The sequence below is a fragment of the Opisthorchis viverrini genome (assembly GCF_000715545.1).
Source record: "Opisthorchis viverrini unplaced genomic scaffold opera_v5_99, whole genome shotgun sequence".
Taxonomy (NCBI): domain Eukaryota; kingdom Metazoa; phylum Platyhelminthes; class Trematoda; order Opisthorchiida; family Opisthorchiidae; genus Opisthorchis; species Opisthorchis viverrini.
In genome coordinates this window covers 833,331-845,958 of record NW_008751754.1, presented here as the reverse complement: position 1 = coordinate 845,958, position 12,628 = coordinate 833,331, and the positions used below count along the sequence as shown (strand labels likewise).

The window sequence follows — 12,628 nt, the reverse complement described above, 5'->3', positions numbered from 1 at the left end:
AGGCAGTACGTTAGCCAACAAATATGCCTCGACAAATTTGTGATTGCCACCGTTAGCCTCGTCCGGCTGCAAAGGGTTTCGAAAAAGGCAATGAAAAAGTTCGGCGAAAATTTTTCGAGTTGCCGTCTTTGGCCGCCCTAGGCACCAGTGGCAAGCGTAACGTGCAACCCTATTTGCCACCTTTGGCCATCGATGGCCGCCGGAAGCGCCACCGATGGCGTGTTGACTTGGTACCTATAGCTTTGTGTTTATCAGTGTTTTATCATCGGTGTCTCCGAAACCATGGTCAGGTTTGAGTCTGAGGGGACATCCGATTAGTGGCGTTTGGTTACGCCAGATGTTCCTAGGAAGAGGGAATCCTCCCGCGATGGATGAATTACTCACGCTTCTTAGCACATGTGCCGTACATGTCAAGAGATCATCTACCTCGCAGAGCTCTTTTTGCCCATGCCTGTGCTAAGTGGAAGCGACCAAGAGATGGACACTGTATGATGAATTACGAAAATACTAACCAGTAAACTGAGCCGAGTCGACAACTGCCGCCTCCCTGGATGGGTACCCGAGGACTCAACTCATCAATGGGTAATGACACTGGGAGAAATGGTTCAATCGCACATTGAACCATAGGAACTCTCTATGAGAGACTCAGAACTACAGTCCGTTCGGCGTAAGTAATCGGGAAGCGATGAATCTATCTTTCTCCGCTCTTACTTCAATCTGAGCAGCCTACTGTTTGTAACGGGGGGCCGTGATCTTACTGTGCTATGATTTCACCATTAAATGTCCCACCTGAAAACAGCAGACAGGTGTATGTGCCTTCGTAACTGATTGATTCTCATGTATCGACAGACAACGTCATAGTAGTTGCCGTGAAGCAGGAAATCCATGATGTGGTGTTGGATACCTCGAACCAACTACCAGTTACTTTTGACGTGGTTCGGGATGTACACAATGATGGAAAAGTACTACAGAAAGCAATGGGGTATCACCGAACGAGCTAACCAAGAACCTATCCTACAGAAGAATCTAGACCACTATTCCAACGGCGAAGTTCGTTTGCTTTTGACGATTGCCTTCTTCTAGTGATCGGATCATCTTCCCTACCAAGCTTTGCCGTGGAATCTTGTCCTAGTCTCAAAAAGTACATCTGGGGTATGTTGCATGAAGATTTTCACTTCAACTATGTTTGTTGGCCCATATGAACGAACATATGGGGCAGATACGTCGGAGCTGTTTCCGCTCCATAGCCCCTCAATCACTTCAGCTTTAGCTACAACCAGAAACATCGTGATCATGCATCCATGTGGACAAATTAACGGACAAACCTCCCTTATCGTTGTTGGTACCTTCAGTAAGTGGCACGAATTTTCCGTAGTGTTTTAGACAACGATGACAATCACTAGACTGCAACATCTGTCTTCCGGGAACCATCGTGTCCGACAACGGCACCCGGTTCACCTCGCACCAGTTGTGATTCTATCCTAAGGCTCCGTACCACGTATCACTTCTCTACCATTCCAACCACATTTGAATGGTAAAGCTATGCCACAGGTGATGCAAGTTTATGAGAGCTGTCCTGGTCTTCCCAATTAGGACGGAAATATGTCGCCAGACCGTGACTGATACGACTTCCCAGGTAGACAAATTTATCTGCTACCTCAGTCGGCCCATCCGCAAGCATCAGGTTAGTGTTCAAGCCCACTCAGTGTTGTGTTCGACGAGGGATGGAATGTGGCGGCAATCAGAATGATAACAGAAAAGATTGAAGGCCCAGGAGCTAGGCTTCACTCATCCAAAATTTTTACACTGCGAGATGAAGCGAGAAAAAATTATCTAACGATGAACGATGAAGCGTAAAAACGGTAAATATACAGCACCCAGTCTTGCGGCAGCACTTTACACTTTACAGGTGTGAAGCGGCAGGTAGACTTATTTAGATTATTTAGTACTTCATTACCACAGCGTGAGATCCAAGAAGAGCTGTGTTATCTGCATACTCGATATCTGTGAGGGAATGCCCCAGAAGCACTTCGAACCTGGAGGCCTTAGGGGTTGGTAGTGGGTTTCCCATAATCGTATCAATGATGAAGTTGACGATAAATAATGAAAGAGGACACCCTTGCCTGACACCACTTGGTGTGGTGAACTCATGCAATGGCTTTCCGTCGACCTTCACATGTCCATGGGAGTTGGCGTACAGCACCCTAAGGTAGGTCAAGAATTTATGGGGGACATCTTTGCTCCACAGACACTGCCATAGTACCTGACGGTTCGCGAAGCCAAAGGCAGCTCTCAAGTCAAGAAATACCACCACTGTTGGTCGCTGGAAGCAGTGTCGCTGTTCCAGGATTTATCACAGGGTGAGAATTTGATCGATGCATCCTCTTGCAGGATGGAACCCAACTTGGTTTTCACAGATCTATCCCTTTGTATTCCGTCAACCCTCGAAGGATAAGACCAGAGAGCACCCGATACCACAGCTACCAGGCTGGTGCCACGGTGGTTTTCACGCAGCGTCTGCGCGCCCTTTTTTAAAGATAGAAATAATTGTCGACGTTTCTCATTCTGCAGTTACTTTCTCTTCAGTTCATGTTGCACCAATAAGCTTTGTTGGGTATGTCACCAGGGATACTCCGCCTTCTTTGGACTGGGATGGATAGAGATCGTTCGGTCCTGGTACCTTCCCACGTTTCAGTACGGATATTTCGTGCTTTATTTCTTCCATTCGCCCCGTATGTACTGGCTGTGCTGCAGGAGGTCAGCTAAATTGTTCTTCAAATGGTTGGCCCATTTCTCAGTCGACATCTTTGCAGGTGAATTAGTGGGCCGCCTTTATCGTTTCACTGACTGCTGCTTTCCTGCAGCCAATCGATCGTATCACTTGATATGGGGCACGGCTTTTCCCAGTAGCAAACGCCTCCTTCATCTACACAGCTTTCGATGTCCACCAGAGTTCTTTTCTTAGGTTCTTCATTACTTGGTCTTTAAAGGATTTGCATGCGCCATCACACAGGTTTCCTGCTAGTATGGATTTCCTGGCATCAATCAGATGTAGTGGTCTCGACGATATCCAGTGGTCTTGTGGTCGAATAGGAGAAATCGGACAGATAGCACTGAATGCCCCTAGCGTGGTCTCTTTGACATCACGTGCTTACTACTGGTGTAACGGTGATTCTACTGATCGGGAGGCACGCGAGTAGTATGTGTCTTTTGTAGAATTTCGCTTTGCTCGATGGAAAAAGGGAATTCTGTTGCGGAATTCGTGGGACCACTTTGTAACATTTGCTTGGATTTGACCGACGAATGAGTGGAGGCAACTAATCTCTAAGAAAACTCGTTCGGGAGAAGATCTGTGTCCAGTTTTTGGAACTAAGATGCATATTAGAGTTTCGCTTCCCTGTTCAGTGGTCTGTAACCGCTCAGTTGGCATTTCCGAATAAATAACTCCGCATCGAAGGCCTTCTTCCTTTCACTGGTACAGTATTGGTCTACTGTAGAGAGTTGTTGAGCTATGCTAGTATTGAGATAGTGGGATGGCTCTTGGTGACTTGCGAGGGCCTAAAGGGAAACGAACTGTCGGGTCTGCACGCGCTATGTCGTGATTGGAGTCAAGTTTTGTGCCCGAGCAGGAACGACAGTCTTGAATTGTGGCCCTCCACTGGTGGCTGGTGGCCGCGTGATTCAAGTAGTTCGACGGTTGGTTTACAGTTATTAGCCGCCAGGTTACCTGGTGCGAACATGTATGCTGAGAGTTCGTACTAGCCAGAAGCAGTTCATGATCGGCACATAACTAAAGGAGTCGCTTTCCTTTGTCTGACGACTGACTTGGCAGTCATATCGCCCCCAAGGATCAGTGCTTCTTGTTCCACGAAGCCCGGATAGCTCTCTATAGACAGTATCCTTCTCAGTATCAGATATGTATAAGCTGACGCTACGAACAGGCACGGTTTTTTTTATGTCGATTGGCATTGAGCCTGATTGGGCTGGATAAACGGACGGCGCAAAGACGATTGTTCACTGGGATCCAATCCAGCAAAACGCTTTCAGCTCTGGGGCTGAGCGCAACTGAAATGATCTCGTGGATTCAGGAAGGTGTTATTTTTCTCATTGTTAATGGGCGGTGGGAAGTGTGATGCCTCTCGACCAGATAACTAATGGTCATATGATCCAGCGAAGTTTGCTTGTGTGGTTGGAAGGTGTTGGGAGGGATATCGGTAAACAAAGAACTGCGCGGGCAAATGATACGTCGTCGTCATCATCGAAGCCATCAACATCAGTGTTGACATTGATGCTCGACTGCCGGGGCTGAGGAAGAGGGTCTAGCTGAGGTATTCCGCCATGATCCTTTGACTAAAATATCTGACCCACAAGGCAGTGGGAGGATGTAGGGATTTGTTTGGAGACCCTGTTCCTAGCCTCTGACTCGACCTGCGAAACAGTGGGCAGTAGGTTTTTCTTTGGAGACTTCCAGTAGAAATCTCATTCCTGATGCTGATGCGCACAGTAAGTAGCTTTTGACCGGCACCAGACTCTGGTTTTAGATGTGTTTCCACCGTATTAAATAATGCGCCGGCGGTCACCGTCAACCGTTGAGCGATCGGAGTTTGCGGTTTTTAGGACTGACTTTTTCTAACCTGTCCTTCATCGGAGGAAGGTAGCATTTCTGCATCCATAAATATGGACATGCTGGTCACCTGGGGAGACATCTTATTACCTTCACACTCCCATCACGGAGGGTAGCACCAATTGACCCACAGACCGCCTAGTAGCACGATTGCTTGTAGGACAGGGTGTCGCTGCTCTTGGTCTGACTGCTCCCCTTTGCCCTTTCTGGCATGGTTGCACCTTATGGGATGAAGTTCCAGCCAACGCATCCCGCGGGGTCATTGTAGCACTCGAGCTCGACCACCACATCAAGGTAGCAGCTTTAATTATAGATTTGTAGCGTCCGGGTGGAGTCACCAATTTTAAAACGGTATGTTAACCTGTGAAGACCGAATCAGTGCCCGACCCCGAAGGCGTAAGAACAGTTTAAATCTGTCTTTTGCTTGAAACCTGCGATATTCAAGAACCAGTCGCAACAACCAATGCCGCATCTGTGCCTTTCGCAACAGACACACTGCTGCAATCGAGACCGGGGACCGGTGGTGTCAGAAAACGGATGGGATCCTTGATCCGCGGAGGAGAGATCTAAAGGGGAAGGTGTCCCGACACATTTTCCTGCATCCAGAACGAAAGACTTTCAGCTGCAGCGTACACAAGGGGTAGTTCCCAGGATGATACTAGCGATGAGCCATTTCAGCTACATTGATGAGTATGAACGTCTGTACCTGTAACCTGTCGAATACGAACGGATGTTTATAAATGGTGTCCTTTTCTCCAAGATGATCTACTTCAAGATTCACCATGAACTGGAGTCGTTTTCCCGTTTTGGCAGAGAGACCCCGCCCCGGGGGGCACCGTTTAAGACTAGAAAAGCTACGGCTGCAGCACGCTGTCCCTTTATGATGTATCGACGTGCTTCACCAGCTTATTGGACAGACCACCTGTAGGTCTCAACATTTAGGAATCCTTAGTACGATATCAACACGTAAAAATTCGAATCGAATCGAATTCCGAAGCCAGTTCGTCTCAAGTCATGACAGGATATAGTTGCTACGGGTCGTCTCCTGCTCTTAGCCATTCGAACCGCAACTTGTGCCATACTTATTCGTCGTCATGGCGCTGAACCAGTTCAAGTCGTCACCGGACCACAGTGGTGATGAAGGGAGAGTACCGTGAACGGGTGAACGAGGGAATCGGCCCTCTATTTTCTGACAATGAGAAGCAATACCTGACGTGTCGCGGTTAACCGACCGTCGTAATAATAATAACCATTCAGCTCTAACACCTGGCTGCTTAGCTACCATATCACCTAGGAAAAGGAAGAGGACTGAGGCGTATAAACGAGGTCGTCATTCTTCTGAGTGCTGTTTGCTGCCTCGGTGAAAGCCGTCCTCAAAGGTATCTGGAGAGGTTGATCTGTCTTAAGCGCGCGCATTGAACAACCCTCATCTCTCCAGTTTTCGACAGTTTCAGGCGTCAATATATCGACATTATTGGGAGCCCAATAGGTCTACTTCCAGGAAGCTCCACTCACCATCCGTCAACTAACGAGCGTTCCAAGGTCGAAACTGTAGTCCAAGCAGAAGTACCATGCTGCACTCCTACGCAAGAAAAATATTTTTCAACAAAGGGAATAAAACGAATGCACAAAAACTGATGGTTAACCCTGTAATGACGTTCCGAACCTCCCACTAGAACAGGTTCTGTTCGTTGAACACACGTTACCACTCACTGGTGGCATGAAATACCCTCTTCGGAACCCAGCCCGAAAGTCTAAAGTGTGTCGGAAACCTGCTCGCACTCGAACTCAAGGTTTTGGGCTACATGATGGCCACTCCTGGTAACTGCTTGCATACGGGCGGTAATGTTCCTCATCCCATTTATGGGAAATTCTGGTTTCGTGCCCCCGAGATAGCTCAGTGGTCAAGGAGCGAAATTAGCGACCGAAAGGTCAAACTCAATCTGAGCATCTCAGATGTGTGTGTGTTTTATTGCACCTGTTCATTTCTGAAGAAGTGAACTCTGTTGGTGATTGATAGGGTCGTGGTTGCTGAAGTTTTCCACTTTCGTGCCCCGAGATAGCTCAGTGGTCAAGGAGCGAAATTAGCGACCGAAAGGTCAAACTCAATCTGAGCATCTCAGATGTGTGTGTGTTTTATTGCACCTGTTCATTTCTGAAGAAGTGAACTCTGTTGGTGATTGATAGGGTCGTGGTTGCTGAAGTTTTCCACTCCCCATCGGGGAATTGGTATTTCGACCATTCATTCAGTAAAATCCACAAAGAGACATTCGGTTTGAGGGGGAGGATACCACTGCGTTCGCCACCCGTTCATGTGACAAGTGAATGAGTTCTCGAACTAACGTTATGTTCCTATGGCCTCTACGCAAATCTAATATTTTCAGGCTATCGAGCTTCATGTCTCATACGTCTCAGGGTAGACGCTATTACAAACAAAACTTGCTTGTGTGATACTGATTATTGGTGGCAGACAGCTGAATTTCCCCCTTTATAATGTTTCCAGACTGAGTTCGCTGCAAAGTGGTTGCCTCATGTTTTAATATATTGAAGTATTTTTGTTGAGCTGACATTAGTTATGAGGTGCAGAAATCTCTTGCGTCGTTTTCTTTTTGAACTTGAATAATTCGGATCCCCTTCTCATTAGTTCCAGTGGTGGTTCCTCACCTTGGTATCCTATTTCACTTCGTTTCAGCTGTGGTCATCCGCACTAACCAATGACGAAGCCATAACGCCATGGAATGACTCACTCTCGCTCTCGCAATCGAAAGCATTCTCGTCGCACCTCTTCGTCTTCCTCCTCTTCTTGCGATTCCCACGAATCTGATTGTTCTAAATCCCATAGGCGCGGTTATGGCAAGAACAGACGCAATGAGGTCAAGGGGTCTGGCTCCTCGACTCGGCACGCGCGACGTACACAGCGTGGTGATATTATACATAAACTGGCCAAACGCGTCTACCGCATGGTAGATGAAGATAATCGAAAGCACATTGATTCCAAACGACCGTCTTTAGAAAACACAGTTCCTTCTTGTGGCTGTCCACTAAACTGCGGAGCTGAGTTACAAAAGTTACGAGATTACGTCAACCGTCTGCATCCCCTTTTGTCAGAAAACAATCAAGATAACTTACAGCAACTTGAATGTTTTTGTGATGTTCCAGAACGTCTTTTGCTTGAAGCGTGGACAATTATTGGGGCCCAGAAACTGAAGGAGCTTCTCACGGAGGACCTATTGGTCATTTGTGCTCGGAGAGAAAAGAGGGACTCAAAACACCACCAAACCAATTCCGGACGGCCGTTACCTCCGTTCACTTCTTTTGATGAATTGCATTCAAATCCACAGCCTACTTGTGGCATCACTGAGTTATGGAGGCGTTCCTTAACTGAGCTGAGACAACTTTCTACTGAGCAGGTTAAGTGGGTACTTTCTGGGTCCCCGAATGCCAATTTTATCGCACTTCACTGGGATGAATCATCAAAACATGCAGCGGGCACCACCCAAGACGATTCTGCACCCAAAAAGGATACACATCTAGATTCGAACTCACAGTTGAACCCTGTAAGTTGTCGCACTTTTACCACTATACGGCTGTATGGCGTACATACCCGTCAGGCATTATTGTTAATCTCCCCAGTACTGTTTCGTCTTTGTGCTGTGTCGGCAGTTTTGGGTCCGATTGTCCTGCATCGTAGTCACAGTGAGACCAGGTCTTACTGTGGTGTGATGGTTTTTACCTCTCGGTGATCCACTGAACTATGCCGCGGCTGCCCGTGTTATACATGCAGTTTTATACCGAGTTATTCAATTGATTCAGATCGGCCTGATGGTATCCTGGACTTCCAGGCTGGAAGTTGCAACACGTGCAGTGACCTGACCCCTAAAAGTTGGGTTATTTTTTAGCCTTAGGCCACCTACCGATGAGAGTTTTGAGTGAGAGCTCAGACCGTCCTCTTGTCTAGACATGGTCTTCCGACAGTGTCTCGGGCCACATAAGGCCTTGAAGTACACAAACACATAATTTCACGCTAATCGGCCGGGTCGTCTTAAATGGTGCATTTGGTTGAACAGGTAAGAGAAACGTGGCTACTGCTGACACCTTTCATTCTCCCATATTATCTTAAACCCCCTTTTCTGGTTTACCGACCACTGTTTTGTTGATGTTAGTTACAGCCGTGTCGGTTTTGCACCTGATGAGGGACCTGATAACTTACGCCTGACTCATCGCACCGACCTCTCAGATCTAACTTCCCTGTTTCTCTTTCAACCGAATTCTTAGATCAGTCAACGAACTACTCTAGTGTACTGTTGTCACTTTATCGGTGCCGCGTTTCCGAAACTAGAATACAAGATCCAAGCACAGCCACCAAGGTTACGGCTGCTTTGTTGCATTGATATTATCGTGATTCTACAGCTGCTGTAGCAGGTCGCCCATGCGTTTCTATAGATCTGAGCTCTCAATCTGGGGGCTATCTTACTTTATTGGATCCCCTTAACTAATCTTGTTTGTGTAGTTCTCTTGTCAACTGCAGTGCATGACGTTCCTTTTTGCAAGCCGGTTGTCATGGCGAGTCAGCCGATAAAAAACTGAGGCATTAAGATTTATGAATATTTGCTAAATTTATAGGGATTTATGCACACGAACTGTCGTGGCTTGCTGAAGTTCGTGCAGCTGTGTTGGTCCTTGGCTTCCTGCTCTGCCCACTATGATATATCAAGAGGCACGATAGCTCCAGACAGCCCTATAGGAAGACCAATGGTAATCACAGAGTGTTCCACAAGGTCGTTCCAGAATCTCCGTGAGGGGGCGAGAATTATCGAGCCAAAGAAGATCGATCCCGATTGGTTGGCATTCTGACCAACCAGGGCATGTCGTCGTTTGACCCGTAACCCGCACTTGACACATCCGTTCAATTGACGTACTGCCGGTTATTAAGGGCGACTGGCCTCCGGACACAAACCCTGTGGCTTCTATCTATACCTTACCCTGATATTAGCTTTTGATCCACAGTTTTGTTGACCCGTTTTTGTAAACCCCTCTCAGCTCACGTAGATGCATTGGATTGTCTGACCGGCAGTTGGGGCGGGGAATTCTCTGCACCACGAGCTATGTAAAAACTGGCGAAGTGTGTTTACGATTGCCCTAGAATGAATGTGGTATAGTTTTTTTCTGAACAATTCGAGATTGTCCAACTCTCCCGTTAAAAATCGAGGAAGTCCATCGCTCCAAATCATAACCTGGTTTATACAGTCAGCTGATATCTTTCGACCGTAGTCGGCTTATTGTGCTATTCCGAATTTCAAACTTACTTGGCAGGTAATGCTTTATAGGTAATGCTTCACAGGACGGGCCAAAATGGTTTTTCTCTTGTGAGGAATTTACTGCAAAGTGAATCTGGTCTCTGTCCGTGGATAAACTTAAATGGCATCAGTGTGGCTAGAATGGTGTATGTTGTTATTCAATCGTTTGCCGGTTCCCTTGACCTTGTTTCGGTGGCTTAGTTTAACGCTCCGATTTGGTGCACATATTCTCATATATCGGATTGCAGTGATTGCTTTTGAAATAGCCGAATTACGGTGGCCTCGGGTACTCTCAAGCTACTTTTGATGAACTTTGTGCATACGGGACCGAATAGACCTCATTATTTGATATTCTGACTTTGTCTGCTGGTTGTTTCCACCACTTCTGCTCAACTGATATGGGTAGCGTGAGTGAAAGCGGCCTATCAAAAGAGGACATGTTCGAGGCTGCAGATTTTCCTGTACACCAGGTTGTATGTTGATTGAAGCCGAAATTGACTATGATCCCAAAGAATAAAGAACGGTGGATTTCGTTTTCAGGCCGATACAAATCTTTTGGTTTCGATTCCACTGCTTTTTATGAGGGTGGGGATGGCAACAACGCAGCTCACTGTGACCGAACCTCATTACTGATCAGTAATTGGCTACGAAACCCTATTCAGGTACAGATATCCTCCCCATTCAGGCGTTTATATGTTTATGTGGTCAGTTGAACAATGACTTTTCTACAGTTTATTCAGGCGACCTTAGTCATATTTGGACAATTGGTTGACCAAAGCTATAAATGACAGGCACTGACTGCCCGTGTTGATTCTTGCTTGGACACTTTCTCGTTCGGATTCTCCCTAAGGAAGAATTACTGCATTTGAAAATACTTTGAGGTAATTATAGGCTCCGTAGAATGTTTGTCCACTTTGCTCTCGTTTGAGAAGTTTCGGGTTTGGGCAGTCCTGGCGTGGGTATTCTGCTCAGTTCCCGTCAAAAGTGGAGCACTGAACTGACGTTTCGCACTTATTGTGGCTATGTACATCCTCGGTTTTATTTGGATTCAAATGAAGTCATCAGATGGGTGGATGGACGTATTACTACGACCCAGGCAACACCTATTGGACACATTCGACTATTCGCTTGTGGGCAAATGAACGTCTTCGTGTCCTGGTAATACGTATGAATTTTGTCAGACACGCCGGACACACGTGCTCATTGTCCGGCCAAAACGGTCCATATGGCCAGAATCAGTTCTACACAACGGAGTTTACCCAGTTCGTGTTTTTTGTCCATCTACCGAATAACCCACCATCTACTTACCCAGACGAGCTTTAAATAGGTAGCCCCTGCATTTCGTCAAACATGTGAATAACTTGATATTAATGACTTAGAGAAGAAATTTCGATACGCCGACCCTTGGAAATGTTACATCCGTTCATTATGGACAGATCACGCCATAACTGCATTCATTACCTACGGGTTTGATTGCACATCCCAAATCACTTGCTCCCTAGGCTTATGCTTTCATATATTTTTTCGGATTTATGCTTCCTTTGTAGACCTCAATTCTTTTCGTGTTTTGCTTTACTATGGACAGATCTAAACTGCAATGTGATAAATTTGTACTGATCTATTGTTTTTCGTTTCACAGATGAATAAGGAAGCTGGCGAATTGGAAATGAGGACCCGGGCCATTCGATCCCTGGCAAACGCAGAAACTGTGTAACCGGTTGTTTCACGCATGTATCTAGTTCCCTTAATTGATTCGTTTTGATTGTACCACCATACTTTAAACATGAAGAAAAATAATCCCAGTCTGTTCTTTTATTTCCGTTTTTCTAGTTGAATATGGGTTGGAAAGGTTTAGATCTTTTTCGTTACTTACACAGAATCCATGTATTCTGATAGCACGGATCTGTGGCCTCCATCCCTTCGACGCTGTGCAAGCTTCCCAAGAACAAATGTGCAACGAGTGAATGAGTGGCTCTTGAACACATACTAGTCCCGTTGAGATATTTTGTCCGCAGTTAAGCGCAGTCTGATCTGATCCTAGTGTCCGTGGTTCTATTCTTGTGTTACTTTTTCCAAGTTTGACGACTAGCTCGGTAATCCAACCTTCAATATCTTGTCCAATCTTTAGGAACATTTTCTGACTCGCCACGAGTTGATCTCCAATGCACTGTACGAATGCTTCATAACTTGACGGGCGGATCTATAAATTGGACTTGTCATTCGTAGTTGAACATTGTGGTTCGCATTTTTCATTGAGTATTGCTCTCTGTTTAAAACTCACTCTTGTGATATAAATCCCTATCATAAATTTGCATGATTCATTAAAAGACGTTCCAGATGGGCATTACACAGACTAAGTTGGACTTACTACCTTTTCCGTTTCCATCGGACAATTAAATTTCTAAGGGTTGGGCTAGATCTTTCAGAAATCAGACGCGTTTTTCGTGTACAGAGAGTTATTCCGCGGGGATCTAATGGTTTTGTCAGCATAAAGTGATATTTTGCTGGAGAATCTTCATTGAAAACCTAGTTTGCACTCCCTATTAACAACGGGTCATGTTTGTTTACGGTGAAGGTCATCAGCACCTCGTCTCTTCATCCACACTTATCCTGTTTAGGAGGACAAATGTGCTGCGTCGTTAAAGCTCCTGAAGCCGACATGACTGGTTCATTTCGAAATATGGGAATGACTAGCTGATGCTCCAAA

General features: G+C 46.1%; 1 protein-coding gene across 1 annotated transcript in view; it reads left to right on the top strand.

Moving 5' to 3' along the window:
- The window catches only part of T265_05286 (hypothetical protein), a gene marked incomplete at both ends in the record, with an annotated part of 15,987 nt that extends 3,885 nt beyond the window's left edge, over positions 1-12,102 (top strand). Inside the window, 2 exons of the mRNA XM_009170261.1 lie at positions 7,317-8,181; positions 11,561-12,102. Of these exons, the coding sequence (XP_009168525.1) occupies positions 7,363-8,181; positions 11,561-11,635 (894 nt within the window). The remainder of the gene's footprint in view (positions 1-7,316; positions 8,182-11,560) is intronic.
- Between the last annotated feature and the right edge of the window lie 526 nt (positions 12,103-12,628).